Source organism: Priapulus caudatus, unplaced genomic scaffold, assembly GCF_000485595.1.
Source record: "Priapulus caudatus unplaced genomic scaffold, Priapulus_caudatus-5.0.1 Scaffold16, whole genome shotgun sequence".
Classification (NCBI taxonomy): domain Eukaryota; kingdom Metazoa; phylum Priapulida; class Priapulimorpha; order Priapulimorphida; family Priapulidae; genus Priapulus; species Priapulus caudatus.
In genome coordinates, this window is record NW_014577077.1 from 754,019 (window position 1) to 770,634 (window position 16,616).

The following is a 16,616-nucleotide window of genomic DNA, read 5'->3' on the forward strand; positions in this document are numbered from 1 at the left end:
GTACTTCGCTAGTAAACGTACACAAGCATCAAAGAACTACTAAAACATGTGTTCCATAGATTTTCAACGACGTTTGTTGTGGGGGTTTACATACTATAAAATATAAATTATGTCTAAAATATCCCCCCTGCCCAGCCGATGCACACGAACGCGGGAAATCGACACAGTGTCACGTGGTAATGTGGCGCTAAAGAAAGGGAACCACGTGGGCCGGGTTGAAATATGAGAAGCATTTCGGTCACTCGCGGGTTCGCAAGACGGTTGCGGTTCTAAATTTCTCTAGTCCGGACAGTATAGATTATATCCAACTCATTGCCCTCCCCGGCTCATTTCATATCCAAGCTCTACCTCGTCTGCGAACACGGGCTACGCATTCTTGACGGCATGCAGAAGCTTTACATTGGAAATTTAGGTCAGGATATTGACGAGCAGACACTTCGCGACCTGTTCGAAGAGCACGGCATCGAAGGTGAAAGTTTTCTCGTCAAGAAAGGAGGATACGCGTTCATAGATTGCCCAGACCAGGTGAACGCTGACAAAGCCATTGACAAACTGAACGGTAAGTGAACCGGTGTGTCTAATTATTTTTACGGGGTAGGTAATACACGAGGGCGAACCCACCGTGGGATCCGACTTTGTTATATTTGCAAAGCTCAAAAAAACATGGCGGCGGCCAGCAAACATCACATGGCCTGCACGCACTGCATAGTTCGCGCCTTGGGCGAATGGGTATCGTTGAAACTCGCATATATATTCTTCGGCACAAAGCACTTGTATTGATTCCTATTATTTTTTGTCATTTAAACACAAGTTGTCGTTGTCATGTAGCTTCACTTTGTCGCAAAACTTGTGCTGCTATTCTAAGAATGGATTTTCTATAACTGAACATTCACTTGAAGTTGAAGATGTGTGTCATGCTACTACTAGTAGTAGTAGTAGTAGTAATAAACTGTAATATAACGTAGCTATAGTTATGTATTAAAAGAATTATGTATCCAAGTGCTACTGCAAAAAGTATCGTAAGATAGCTGTAAAATGTATAAGTTATTCACAGTGGCTATATGCCCGGCAGCCGGCGTATATCTGACGGCTGCCGGGCACGGTCTTCGATTTCCTAAATGCCCGGCAGTTTTTAATTTTTAGCGTTATCTCAAGTAAACAAGGGTTAGGGTTAGAGTTAGGATTAGGGTTAGGTTTAGGGCTAGAGTTAGGGTTTTTGTTAGGTTTAGGGTTAGAGTTAGGGTTAAGAACTGCCAGGCATTTAGGAATACGAAGACCGTGCCCGGCTGCCGGGCATATAGCCACAGCGTAATTTATTAATGTGTCATGGGCGGCAGGAGCAACTTGCCTAGAATTTATGAAGACCAAAAGACTGGGTAGGAACTGGACACATTGTTATAAGTAAAGTAACGCTCAGAAGTATCATAGGCCTACATTATACAGCTTATACTATTACATAAATTAATATATTTGTAAAAGCTTTCTTGTGTGTGAAGTTTAGGCAAGCAACCTATATAGTAATAGTATAATATGGTGTGGAATATGAAAAAACATAAAATTAGTGTCGGTTTCATCAGTTTAGTTTTACAAAGACAGTTACGATGTATGTTGAAATATTTAAATACTTGATGTAATTGACATTATACAGGTTATGATAATGCTCTGCGGTGACGAAAGTCTGTTCTTGTAAGAGTCGGGTGCTGCTCCTAGAGTAACTCCTGCCAAAGAAGCCAGCACGTAGTTTGTCCAAACTATAGGTACTAGACTCGCAACAAGCGGAATGAAGCATTCTGTTTCCATATTTTCGAAAGGTGGTAGTATTTGTGTTCTGAGGCCAAGGTACGAGACCTGCCCATGACCCCAGGAAATTTTTTTCTATCTAAATCCATTTTTGACTTAACTAAATATGATAAATCTTATTCTTAAGTAGGATTTTTGTAAAAAAAAAAAATTAAAGGGTGTAAGATGTGTAGAGAGTAGTAGTCTGCCCCACCATTAGCAAAACTCTGAAGCTGTTGTAGTAGTGTAACTTGTAGTATTCTTTGTGCGCATGTCTTGCTTGGAAATGACATCTCAAGTTGTAGAGTGAGGTACTTATACTTGTTCCAGAGTATCTTTCCTCTATATGTGAAAATAGGGCAATTATAATTTGTTTATGGCCAACCTTGTAGAAAACACAGCCGAGTCTGCAATTTTTCTGGCATCTCAAAGAGTGCAAAGTTCAGGCTCCAGGAGGGTTGTTAATATTTTTTGCTCTACCCTGTCTTAATTGTCTGAGATTATTACACAAATCCTCTTAATTTAATGATATAAGGGTTGGGTGATTATTGATGAATCCATGCTGAACCAACACTTGGCACTTTGCTAACGAAAAATATGCATGTAAAGCCTCTGTGTTGCCTATAATCCTAGCCTCCACAGCGTTTATTACCTTTAGTATTTGTCTCACAAAGAATTAGGCGCTCTGAGTAGTTTCCTTAGGGCGCGCTGATAACATGCCATTTTTATTGATTTGCCCTACATTTCTCCTAGCCGCTCATAGCGTGCCCTATATTCTCGAAGGGATGCATATATTCACAGTCCTGATATGATGCATAAATGCAAATTAAATATTTTCAAATTGTTTGATAATTTAACTCGTTCCTAATTTTGTGGTTATTAGTGACTTCGTGCAAATTATGGTTACTCATCAATCTGATGATACATTAGATGATGTTTACTGTAGTTTTCACATACTGTTTCGGTTTTTAAAATATTTTGTGTACATAGGTACGTCTGCAAATTATATGTACATGTATGTAATATGGTGTATTTAAAATAGCTGTTCAAAGTGATGAGTACAGTTTTAAATGTGGTGTTGCATGAGTTACCTGGGAATATTATTTGTAAAAACTCATTGAGGTACTAACGTGTAAGTACCCTCATTTAAGGAAGTAATCAGTATCTGTTCCCAAAAAAATACATGCGTAAAGAATTATGCAATTAAACATTGTCAGAGACCTATATTGATTATTCAAGGAGGTAACGCAGCAACATAATAATACTGGGAGGGAAGGGGGCTCAGCATAAGAAATAATTTCCTGTATTGGGAGTACATTGGGCACAGCACACGAATTGCAGGAACATGCACATTCCGAATCTGTACACACTGCTTTTGGGTGATTGCATGTCAGTGATTTCTCCGAGGGCAGTAAACTGCATAACAAGCTAGCAACACATTTTTAAAATTTTTGATTTATTGGAAGCTGGCTGCTCATTATTGCATTAATTATGTTATCATATTTATATATAACGAAAAATATATTTGTTTATATATATATATATATATATATATATATATATATAAATATATCAAAGATTTAAATCGGTTCTACTTTTCATGTTGGTCAATGCTCAATTATAAATAGGAACTGAGCTCATTGAGAGGTATCAATTCCTTCCATTAATAAATATCAATGAGACTATCGAGAGACTATCAGTGACTGTTTCCATAACTATTGAAGGGATTTTGAAATATCATTTCACTGAAGTGGAACTTTTAAGAATTAAAGTCAAGCCGGTAATAAGCAGTGAATGAATGTGTTTGGTGGGAAAGACTTCATCATTCACCTGAAATTTATATTGTTTCATTTTATAGCCAGTTTCTGTAGCAGAAGCTTTAGCACAGTCGGTGGTAGCAGGTGGCGGTGGGTATGACCGCAGCAGAATAGAGTTGTGCCCTGATGATGAGCAACTGATGTCTTTTCTCAATACACTCTCACTAGTTTCAGTGAATCACTTGGATGTGTTGAGTGTAATGACAATAGGCAGACTTCTAACGAAACTTGATACAAAGTAAACCGGAGACTAGACCGGTAAAGATCATTAATCGAGTTTATAATAACAGTGCGCAAAATTAGCGCTATTTTCCCGGGCCGGCGGCCGCCGGTTCAACCCGCCATATAATCAGTCCATTTGGCCTATTATTAAAAAAATTTCTATCTTGCTTTTATAAGTTTGTATCAACAATATTTACCAATTTCCTGACTAGTTTTTACTTCAGTCGCTAAGACTCTACTCTACTTCTTTTATACAAACTGTGCAAATAAGTAAGTACTGTGAGTATGCCTAATAAATACAAAGCTAATACTTCTATTAATAATGGAATAAATTTAACAAAATTAAGAGCCTGTTCAAACTTGTAAGGGCCTGTCCAATTTGTACACTCTTTCACTAGTTTCAGTGAATCACTTGGATGTGTCGAGTGTAATGACAATAAGCAGACTTCTAATGAAACTTGATACAAAGTAAACCGGAGACTAGACAGGTAAAGATAATTAATCGAGTTTATAATTTAGCAGTGCGCGAAATTAGCGCTATTTTGCCGGTGGCCGCCGGTTCAACCCGCCATATAATCAGTCCATTTGGCCTATTCAAAACGTTTCCTGTCTTGCTTTTATAACTTTATATCAACATTACAATATTTACCAATTTCCTGACTAGTTTTTACTTCACTAAGTCTTTTATACAAACTGTGCAAATAAATAAGTACTATGAGTATGCCTAATAAATACAAAGCTAATACTTTGATTAATAATGGAATAAATTTAACAAAATTAAGAGCCTGTTCAAACATGTAAGGGCCTGTCCAATTTGTCTAAGGGTCTGTTAAAAATTTTGGGTGGGCCTGTTCACATTTTGGCTAATTTCATGCCTTGTAATAGTCCTTAGTCTAATAGTGCATTTAAATAATGTGAAACGAGCATTTCAATTTGTGTTGTAGTGTTAGGTAAATTAATATAAACTGGGCAGTGATAAATTATAGTACATCTCTTTTTAAATAAAATGAAGATTGGCATAGTCAGGGTTCTCCAAGCTTTATCATTATAGCATGGCAGGTGCTGCCTTTACGGTCCTAGTTGCAAATCGCCTAAGGCGGTTTGCGTGCTAGGGGGGTCCGGGGGCTATGATATTTAGCATGTCGGCTATGATATTTAGAGTGGCGGGTGCATTTTAGGATGGCGGGGCTCGACAATAGCCTGACGGGCCGCCAGCCTATAACTAGTATAACAGTATAAGTGCTCTTGGAGAACCCTGATAGTATAATAATAAGATAAATAATATCATCACTTTATGTATCTTTTCATCTGTTCAGTTTTCGTTCAACCTGAATAATTGTCAAATGCAGCTGATCATATGCATGTTGGCATGTCTCTATAGAAACGTTTGAATATTGGCTTTGTCTTAAAAGCTCAAGTAATCTATATAAAGTTGTTCAGCCGAATTTGTGTGTTCGCGCATAACTAGAGAACTCTGCAGCCTAGAGGAAAACTAAATATATTTTCAGAATCAGCACGTCTGGGAGGGTCTCAGCACATATATTGCGAAATTTCAAAAAAGTTAAAAATTTATAAAAATTCTATTCATCAATAGATGGCGTACAGATTAACATCATCACGTATGTGTGAATCCATGGTGTATTTAACCATAACGGCCCAGTAGCCGAATGCATAAACAGTGCTCGAAATAAGAAAAAAAATGTGGTTGTCCTGCGGACAACCCCGGCATCAAATCGGGTTGTCCGCAACAATTTCTGGTTGTCCCAAAAAATATCCCCAAATCTCCTATTTTCAATCACATAATAATATGATCAGAAAACACCCAAAAACAGTGGCGTAGCCAGGATTTTTTAACAAGGGGGACGAAAAACAGCGAACTGCCCAAAATAGTGGATGACTTAATATTTTACTGGCTCCTCCGCCTCCCTCTCCACACCCTACGGCTCCTCTACCTCTCAGCTCTGCAATCCATGCGAAAAGGCAACATTTTTGTTCATTGTTCTCTGCTCCCAAGATATGTAATTGTTCAGTGGCGGGTTTAGGATTCCAAGGAGGGAGGGGTGAAAAACAGGCATAGGGAGGGGGGTATGGGGGTCCTCCCCCAGAAAATTTTAGAAACTTACTGGTTTGCTGGTTCCAAATCGAGTTCATCTCTCATAAATCAGAAAACCTGACATATACCAGTGTTGGAAATAGCAGCTGGTCCCATATTTTTATATTATTCACGATTTAATTCACGACTTTAAGATTTCTTGATGAGCTAGAAAACACTCGGATTTGAAGTATGAAACTGAACATTATTGTGCCAGCTAGCCTACACCAGTTGGTTGGGATTGATTGTCAGTTCAGATGCAAAATATTGAAAGCAAAAGGTTATACACCATAGATTAATTGGGTACTATACTACTATAACACGCGTATATATAAGATAGCCGAGACGGTTTAGAGTCAGTGTTAGGGTTAGGGATAGTGTTTCTTGGTTGTCCACCGGACAATGTCTCAGACTGGTTAGGTTGTCCGGCGCAAATTCTGGTTGTCTCGGACAACCGGACAACGCTTATTTCGAGCACTGCATAAAGCATCGGACTCCTAAACCATTGATTCTGGGTTCGAATCCCACCTCGGGAAATGCTTTGTTTCTTTACTTTTGCACTGTTTAGTATGTACTTCTGCCATATTCACCGTTAATTTCAAAATTCAAATTTTTTTACCACATTTAAACGTTTAGTAAAAATCCAGAATAAACTATGGTAGATGGTTATTGATAATGATAGCGCAAACTGACGGGAACACTTCACGGAAGCATGTAGGTTACATATCAAATATTATTATATTTTCTATATAATTTCATTTTATTATTTATAATTTTTGACTTTTTTATTTTAATGACTTATCTTTTGATTTCTTATTATTGTTTACTGTTGTGATGGGATGGGATGGCATGCGATGAGATGGGATGGCATGGGATGGGATGCGGTGCGATGGGATGGCATGGGATGGCATGGCATGGCATGGCCTGGGATACGATGAGATGGCATGCGATGGGATAGGATTAGGATGGGGAAATGGGTTGGATGGATGGATGCATGGATAGATAGATATTTCGATTTTTTTGCGTATTTTTCTTTCAACCAAGCGGTCACCAACTGAGTAACGCCACTGATTTCTCTGGGCAACGCCGGGTATTCCGCTAGTATATATAAACCAAAATCCACTATAATATAACTTTCAATGAATTGCCAATGTCTTGAGAACGATTCATGGAGTACTATCTGTACAGTGGTAAATTTTCTACATATATATATATATATGTTTTGTCTTCCAAACGAATTATAAAGGTGATATTTTATGACATAATTGTTATCCTTGATTTGCATAATTGCGACTTGGGGTGACTGCACATTGGGAAACATGACTATTATTTATATTATATTACTGTTGCTAAAAGTAATATTGCGATAGTATTGAAATAATGTTTGCACATCATCAAACCGAGTTGGTAACTTGATATAATATGTACAGGGTTTCATATTACTGCCGTTGTCGAATTTAACATTGCCGTTGTGAAAATGGTTTCAGGGTGCCTCAAATGCAGTCTGACATTCAAATTTTTAAAATTTTGCTGGGGAGACCCCAAAACCCCCCTATCCTTCTCTCCCCTGTGTCCGCCTGCAGTGTTTGCATCCGTGCCTACGGCACGCCTTTGAATCCATCATGCACGTTTTTTTCCAAACTGGCCATTACCTCTTTTGTTTAACTTTCCCTCAGAAGAAACCCTCATGTATACAACTTCAAAAATAAATTATTGCGTATAAATGGATGTAGCAAAGTTAACACAGAAATACAATTTAACATGGAAAAAGGAAAAAGACTACGGTTTTGCATTTTTAATGGCAAACAATCTTAATAGCTATCAAAACTCGGTAGTTGCTGGCGCTATCAGCAATTGCTGTCCTTATTCTAAATTTACCATCTATTCAATATATTGATATCTAACGTTGCAATATAATAATAGTTTGATGTATTGGTACTTTCCAATTTGTTACTTAGCTTATTCTAAAAATTGCATCTTGGGAGACTGTGTTAGTGTTTGTAAATATCATGGATTTGGTACTTATTGTAATGGATATAAACTTGCTACCATCCATGGAGCTACGAAAACGTATGCTTGTGCACGTTGTGCATTTCCGATGGGTACAAGTGGGGGTTCCTATATTGCTAACGTTTTATTTATAGTAACCTGCAGATGTGAAATTTCAACTATTGAAAAGTGCGAACGTGAATTTTTAGTGCCACCGTGTATGTACGACCGTACTTTTCACAGCTGCAATTGCAGAGGTATTGTGTTGTAGTACATAATAATTTCAGAATGCATTGAGGACCTGTGGCCGGCTCACTCGGCTGCGCATGCGCTTAGCCGGATAGAAAGAGTGGTTTTTTATATGCGGGGGCTTACGTCGAGGCACAGATCTCGATAGGGAGGAATGCTTACCCGTCGCGGGCATTGTTTGTTCTGTGGTTGCACAGGGGTTCTGCTGCACGAGTAGTTACTAGTTAGCCTTGGAGGCATAGACTTACACTAACCTACAGTCTCAGATAGATCTAGGCAAAGTTCATGCGAACGGACGGGAAGCTGCTACCGTTTTTACTTGCCTTTTTGTTTGATATTTTTGGCAGCAGCTGTGCCTGTGTCACTGTGGCAGTATCCCTAGGGAGTGGGATTGCATAAATGCACACTGTACTTTCCCGATTACAGTTGCCTCTTATATCATGTTCCTGGGACACGTACATGTGGCCTCCTTGGAATATTCGACAAAGCGTTTTTTTACGAATGAAAAAATAAGTAAATTGAGGTCGTGGTACAGTAGCTGTATAGGGTTATACTTATAGCTAATTTTCAATCATTTTTCGGTGAATGGCAAAACAGAGGCATACAGGGCATTATGAGACTAATGTGGTGCAATTAATTTATTATCGGTAAATGCCTAGAAGTGCAATGGCCAAGTAAGTTCTATGTTGACAGCTGTTACTCTCTACTCATAAAACATATTTGTAGGTAATACCAATAGTGAAAACCTATGAAAAATGACTCCACAATGAGCATGCGGCGCCGTGCATCCCGTAAATGATGAAAATATTCCCACACATTTTATTAAAATTATTACTAATATATAGGAGAACTTGTGATTTATTTCCACGCATGGTGGTCTGAGTAGAACACTGAGCACGTTGTGCAACATTGACTGTGTGACTGACAAGGTCTTGATTTCACAGGTTCCATTTTCTATCCGTTGCATCTCATGAAATCCAACAACGGTTTCAGAGCAAGCTGTGTCGTAGCGATGCAGGCACATCTGATGTGTTAAAATAACTACGTGCATCTTCGGTCCCACTTATTTATATACGTATACATACAGGTCTTATAACATATATATATATGATTGATGTACAGGGTGCGAAATTAACGGAACTCCAAAGTCAAATACTCCCTGATTTACTGTCGGACTCCCTGATTTGACATATGCAGGAGTCCGTGTGACTCCCTGAAAATTCTGCCATACTAACTAGTTCGTTCCGGAGCACGGCCTCGCGGAATTACTGTATTTGTTCAGCTAATGTCCAAAGAAAATTTGGCAGATGTGCAACTGCATGAATCTTAAAAATAAGCACATGCGTTATTGTTCATATCTTTGATTTTGAACCTCAGACTGCGGACTCCCTCATTTTGCTGCGGACGCCCTCTTTTTGAGGGTAGGGAGTCCGTTGGACTCCCTTGTTCAAAAGTTCATTTCTACCCCTGATGGAGGTAATTGAGTTGTATAATTTCTGCAGAAGTATAACCCGGTGGAGTACTTTGGGGCGCCGTCATTCTGACATGTCCTCTGTAGCTACTGCTATTTGTAGTACCCGTGTAATTTTAATGAATTTTTTAGACCGATTGTGATAGAAGTAGAAAAAGTGACGAGTTTCTCCCTTCTACAAACGATGGGTTTTTCAGAAGTGTGTATGTCTACAGTCTAGCTTCTCAGCTAGGTGCTGCCAGCTGCCTTTCAGGTAGGCTGCAGACGTGATAGAAGATGGAGAAAGCGTGCACGACGTGTGTAGTAATAATAAGAATAGTTCCTAACTATTGCCTGTTGTTACCACATTATTAAACGCGCGTGCATATGTTTGCTTTTTCCAGGTTACAACCTCCAGGGATCCGTGCTGGTTGTGGAGCCCTCCGTGTCCCGAAGGGGGAGGTGAGTGTGTCACATTGCGAGTGGATTTTTTGCTAGGGCATCTTGATTTTGATTACCAAATTTATAGAAAACTTGGGTAGAAGATATTGCTGTACGCATCTTTCATTTGATAACAAATGTGCTGTAAAATAATGATTTATTGGAATGTGTAATATTTCATTTTTATTCATATAGACGGCTTTATGTACGCTTTAAATCTGCTCACCGCACTAGTAGCCAGCAAATTTGTCAAGCTATCTTAAATTTAAAAAAAAAGAAGCAATTGTTTGATTTCACGTAACCTGTGACGTAAGTGTGTATAGCAAAATTAAATGGCATTTGTAAATTTTGATCTTGAGCTCGTATGTAAATGTATATCAATTAATTTAGTGTAATTAATTACATTTTATTATCTTGATTCATTCAACCAGCTTGCAGCCCTGTACGAGTATTTAAATCCGGGCCGGCTGTTCAGGTAGTAACGACACCAGCGTTACGTTATATGTAGTGTGCATACTATCGATGAGACGTTTAGCTCCGTTTGCTTTGTGTCCACACGTGTAACTGTTGAAAGTAGAAACGGGAAAGTTGGGCAGAAATCCATTGACGTGGGAAGAGCAGTTGTTTGTGCATGTGAGTATCTATGCGTGAATTCACCGTAGTTTGGTATTTGAAGACTTATTCGGGATTCAAGTTTTATTCACTGATAAGTAAATTGCAGCAACAACAAGTTTTTTGAAGTAGTGTCATGTCATATTTAAGAAACACCTTACCTATTCAACTGCAATTTTAGCTGTTAGAATATGCTGATTTAAAGGTTAGGGTCTGAATTGATATGAATGCTAGCATCGAGTGAAAATTGTTAATATGGTTTGGTGCAAAATGTGCCAAATTGAATTTCTATCCCAAATGTTTAAACGGTCAAAATTTCTCACGAACTAGCAGATAACAAAATCCAGCAGTACCTGTATATATGTAAGTACCATGTAAATGTAATGAAGACCTGTGAATTTCGTGCCTAGGGATGTGCATTACATAAAAAAGCTGTTGGCTGCTATTTTGGTTCTGGTTATTTCAAAAATCACAGGTTATCCCGAATTTATTTATTATTAGTTGATTTTAGCGTCTGTAGCAGCACTCATTGTAAATAATTCTCGTAAATGAGCTTAGTGAATTGCATGTAGATAGTACGTACGTCAGTTGATGCTGATTGAATTATTTCTTTGTGCTTGTTGTCGTGTCTGTGCAAGCATGTGTAGGGTGTGCACATGGAGTGTCGGTGTGTATGTGCGCGTAAGAGTTGACAGTGCATGAAAAATGTGTAGATGCATCTATCAGTTGCCCATCTTGTAATTCCTCAGCATCAATTGGCATATCTTGTATTTGTGCTACCCCATTCCATAAAAATTATCTAGGGGGTTCCCTTGTAGTATGGTGATGCCCTCCAGTGGATTTTAGCAGAATTATTACTAATATTTCTAACAAATCATGTACCTTGGTTAGCGGGGGTTAGTATGTTTGCAAATGATACGTGGCAGCTATCTTGATTGATCTGAAAGCGACCTTTTTTTGTCGGACAGTCCAAACGATGGCTTTCTCCGGCACACTCGAACACAGTAGTCGATCATGTAGTTGAAACGTACTTACATTCAGGAGTTGCTTGCATCCGCCAGCCTCTAACTAAAAGAGATAATATTAAAATGCTTGTGAGAGAAGTCGGTGAAATTATCGGCTCGTGGATTCCTGATACCGTTTCTTCATTCCGTGTGGGAGAACCGAGCACCGTGCACCGTTGCTTCCTCGTCAATTATCTCCGCCAGTCTCACGTTAAAAATATAACTAGCAATGACCTCAACCAGTCATAGAAATTCGAAAATGAGAACAAATGATCGGTATTTGTCTGGCACTTGTATGAGAAGATGGACAGTTTCTGCTACGTTTGACTCTCTGCCAGGTTGTTCTTTTTGTTGTTGAATTGCTGTCCTTAAATTTATCCTTGTTTACTATCATGCAGTAGGTGTCTCCGTAGTTTAATCACTTGCTCTGTTTCTTCGTGGTTTACTTTTGTCCTCGGCGGTTTATTTCCTTGGCCTACATTGACCCACTTCATGTGGAAGAGCAAAGTTTGAAGAAGTATAGTGTCTCTGACCGAGGGTCAAGGGTGTATACGTTTATCTGGCTCTGTACTCGTGTCTGCAGTGTACATAGTATCTTTAGCTACGGCAGTGTGGTGAATGATAAACTGTTTACTTGTTGGGACCTTTGGCTGTGCGCAAAGCCGACGTACATATCTTGTCAGTATGATATGTCATATATATTATATATATATATATATATATAGGGCTTGACACTGCGGCAATATTTACAATGTTACGGCCTTCATGACTGTTTCACGTTAATCCATTAATTTTGTCACAGTTTTGGAAATGAGTAATATCTTATTGTGGCTCGAATATTCGGCCCAACTTGCCTTTGTCTGAAGCCAAAAACGTGAACTTTGTATAATGTGTCATTATTCCTTATTATATGTGTGGCAATTAATGATTTTATTATCATAGTTGGGGGATGTGAAAAGATCTAATAAGCTCATGATTAACTTATTTGTTGGTATTACGAACGTCATCTTATATACTGTATACTGAAAATATTTTCAGTTCTCTATTAATATTTATTTCGTATGGTAGTTTTATCCTTTATAATTATATAGAGGAATGATATTAAAGGCAGAATTAGGAATAAAATTTGGCAAGTGCTGTAAGATCATGAAAATCTGCCTGAACATTTGAATTTTTGCCTGCTCAAATTAATTAAACATCTACATTTCCTCTATCTCTATTAAGCTTGGACTTACCTTAACTTATGTTTACTTTTGCCGCATTATAGTAGGCCTTGTCAAAAAATATGCAGCACAGCAATAAAATGTCTGTGAATGGTAATCCGGTTGTACGAGACCATGCACCTCACATTGGTCGGACAACTCCATTATACTAAGAGCTTGTCCAGTGGACAACTGAATGAACACACGATAGTACTAGTAGTGCCCAAAGCTCTAATGCCAAGTATGTTAAGGCACGCAGTAGCTACATGGGAAAGGAACTTTTGTGTGCTGAAAAGGGTTTAAGTCAGTATAAAAAAAATTCTGAGATGCATTGATAAAGATGACGCTTGTCAGAATTTAACCATTAAGAGTATAGTTACCAAAGCCCTAAATCTTCTTTTTAAAAATAGGTTGTCAAAAATGCTTGTACTTTAAAAGAGCAATGTGTTATCATTTTAGCACTGACTGAGAACGTGATTTTAGTGTATTTATTAATATCATTTGACAATTAGTCCCAATATAATTGTTATTTGCTGCAAGCTTGTTTACATGGTTCGCACAGTCCTTGGAAAGTCCTTGAATTTAAGGGGAGTTCTTGAAAAGTACTTGAATTTAGTAAATGTTGATTTTAAAAGAAATTTTGTACCATCAATAATGTGCAAATCTCAATAAAAATTGCGTTAAATAAGCTTAAAAAGCTATAGACACGATAGACAGTTAAATGATGATCACAAATTACAGTAAGTCAGTAAAATCAGTCAGTAAATTAAGGTATGTTGTAGAAGTGACAGTGTTTAGAAGGGTTTATTAATGTGATCCAGGTAAGTTTTAGAGGTGACAGTAATTAAGAATGGGGTTATTAAATTAATCCAGGTATGTTTTGTTCTGTGTATGAATTCCGATAAAATGTCCTTGAATTTCTGATAAAATGTCCTTGAAAAGTCCATTTTTGATTTGATTTGTCCATGATACATTTACGAAAATAAAAACCCTAAACAAAAGGGCCAATCATTACACTTGAGCATGGATTCTATTCCAGTTTCCAGTGGTAATGAACCGTTTGATTATACTGAAGTATGTGTTTATAACTTTATAATAACTCGGCACTGTATTGTTTTGCCGATGTCTGAGGAAAACTGATTATATTTCATTTGGTGAGTCATGTTTTTACCACGTTTTAAAACAGGATTATTTGTTGTGATTTTATAATGTTAGATATAATACCGTGATTCATTTTCCCATGTGCTACTATTTCATATAATAGGTAAAACAAAATCATATTTACAGCGTTTTCATTTTTGAGGCTTCCTGCGCTTAAAAAGAGGAAGTATGCAGTCTCAAGATCAGTTTGAAGGAACCATTAAGTCTATATCAAATACATTTTCTTATAATATCGGCACAGCTTAAAAGTTGAAGTAACTGGTGGAGTGGCATTAAATTGTCATGTTATCTGCTGTTCATTACCGCAAAATGATTACGAAGCATTAAAAGGAACGTTGTATTCATTATTTTCGGATTTTCTGTATTCGCAGAGAGGCGTATGAAGTTAAACCTAAAAAAAGTAATAGTAGGAAGTTATTGGGGGATGAAGGTCATCAAAATACAACCTCATTCGCACATTCTTTCAGGGGAAACAAGTTCAAAATTGCATTCAATTCGGTCATTGTAATATTGATAATAGCGGTTCATAAACGATGAGCGCTCTAATTAGTGTTCTTTCACCGATTTCTTCACTGGTTGCTTTCAAACAGTTAAGTTTAGCCATAAGTTTTGTGTTTTTAGTGCATCGTCCAGCTGCAGGGGCAATCTTTAGGTAACAAACTAAAAACTGTAAACGACCGTAACGTCGTGTAAAATTAACTAAGCTAACGCATTAATATGATATCTCCTGGCCCCGTTCCTTGGAGTATTGCCTTGGATCTATTCAGTATGCGTAGTAATTTGAGAATTTATACTCGTGCAGAAAATCAAAACCTATTGTTTATTTTACATTCTTTAATTTTTCAACCAGATTTGCATATATATATATATAGTAAGTTAATATAATCCAACCACTTTCGTTTTTGTAATTACATGTTCATTCAATAAAATGCACTTGCATTTACTGCAGTGCTAATTATCCTCTTCATCGTGGATAAATCTACTACTCGGTGTCGACTAACCACTATTAAGCACAGCTATGCCGTGTACACTTTCACGCGTAAAATAATTTACGTGCATTTCGCGTTCATTTCTAATCTGTAATTTAAGGAGTTCCTATGCTTGTTACGGCTGCCACTGGTATTAATTTGCACTGGCCTAGCTGGTATTTGCTGTTATTTTTCTATCGGATCCCAATAAGAAAAGAGCAAGCAGCACATTGCCATCATTCGACTGACATGTTTGTTGCCATGGCAACAACAGCATCCACAGCGGCAGCAGCACATCTGCTGCTGGTGCCTGCTTGGTCACACAATGCTTAGTAATGATTCATTTATAATTTGTAATAGCAGGACCGTGGCCACATTGTAGGATGGGCCTCGCACAGCCTTTGTCTTTCCTCGTAGTCATTTGGTTTTTATGCGAGCTGTGCTTATTGATTCTCAGCCTGGTTGGAATAAATATGTAATGGGAATTTTGCGTAGGTATTGGCAGTTGGCGTTCGTGGAAGAAAGTATGAATACGTCCAGCACTGAACAGTGAATGCAGAAATACAGGGCCCCGGCTGTTCGTATTTGGTGATGTCATAAAATTTGGCAGATATATAATTATACGCTGTGGAGTTTTAGTGGGTTCAAAACCACACGTATTTAAGTACAATTTTAAAGTCCATCCATTTTGAATTTTTGTTGTTCAAATGTTGTAAACTTGTAATGTAAGTCTAATAATTATCCAGGTACTACCAGTCACACCATTCATAAAGGATAGAAATACTCAGTCTTCGTGTAACCTTCGCAGTCGTGTGTACCGATAGCGAAGGTCAGTAATGGACAAATTTCCTTGAAAGTTATAGTCTCGCGGCAAAATGATTAGAACACTCCAGTAGTAAATATCAGTCGGTCTTTAAACTAGTGTTAATAAGAGTTTGAGGAGATGGTGTATGAGATGCGGGAAGCGATGGAGGAGTAAGATGAGGAAGATGAAGAGAATTTCTTGCTGTACACCAACTATCTCGCTGTCATATTCGCTAGCCAAATCTTTACACGAATTACTAAATTTTCACACTATACAACTTTTTCATTTTTAGTTTAATAGTTGCTGGAAAATAAATGTACCTGCATCCTAGAAGCTTGTGTAACAGTCTCCAAAATATTACCTGCTTGCTGAACCCTTTTGCTCTTCTAACAAGTTAATTCCATAGTTTTTTGCACATAAATAATTAGCAACGGTATCTGTGGTATTCCCTTGTGTTAATACAGGAATCTGATATAATTTTATATTCTTATATGCACTGCTGTCAGTTATACAAAGTGTATAATATATAAAATTGGGCCGCCCTTATGCCGTCTATCAAATTTCATCCGTCTCATCCCCAGAATATGCCGTCCAAAAGACGGGTAGGCGGGTCTCTGGCTAACACACTGGTTACAATTGGCTGAGGCTTTTTTGTAGATAGATATATTCTTTGTGCGGCGCGCGGATACCTATCTATCGACAGAATCGAGCTATTTATAGCTCTGTAGTGTCATTTTCATTTTTATATTGAGCTAAATTGCACGTGCGCGTGCGTGCGTGCGTGCGTCGTGTGTATGTATAGATGCAAAATATAATCATTAACTG

The 16,616-nt window shown here is 37.9% G+C and overlaps 1 protein-coding gene across 5 annotated transcripts in view; it reads left to right on the forward strand.

The window, feature by feature from the left end:
• The first annotated feature begins 214 nt into the window (after positions 1-214).
• The window catches only part of LOC106810127 (insulin-like growth factor 2 mRNA-binding protein 2), a 53,783-nt gene continuing 37,381 nt past the window's right edge, over positions 215-16,616 (forward strand). For 4 of the 5 annotated variants that reach the window (XM_014813408.1, XM_014813428.1, XM_014813422.1 and 1 more), the window contains exons 1-2: positions 215-559; positions 10,003-10,060. In XM_014813408.1, the coding sequence (XP_014668894.1) occupies positions 385-559; positions 10,003-10,060 (233 nt within the window). In that variant the 5' untranslated portion in view covers positions 215-384. The remainder of the gene's footprint in view (positions 560-10,002; positions 10,061-16,616) is intronic. The other variant, XM_014813414.1, reaches the window with a different exon arrangement.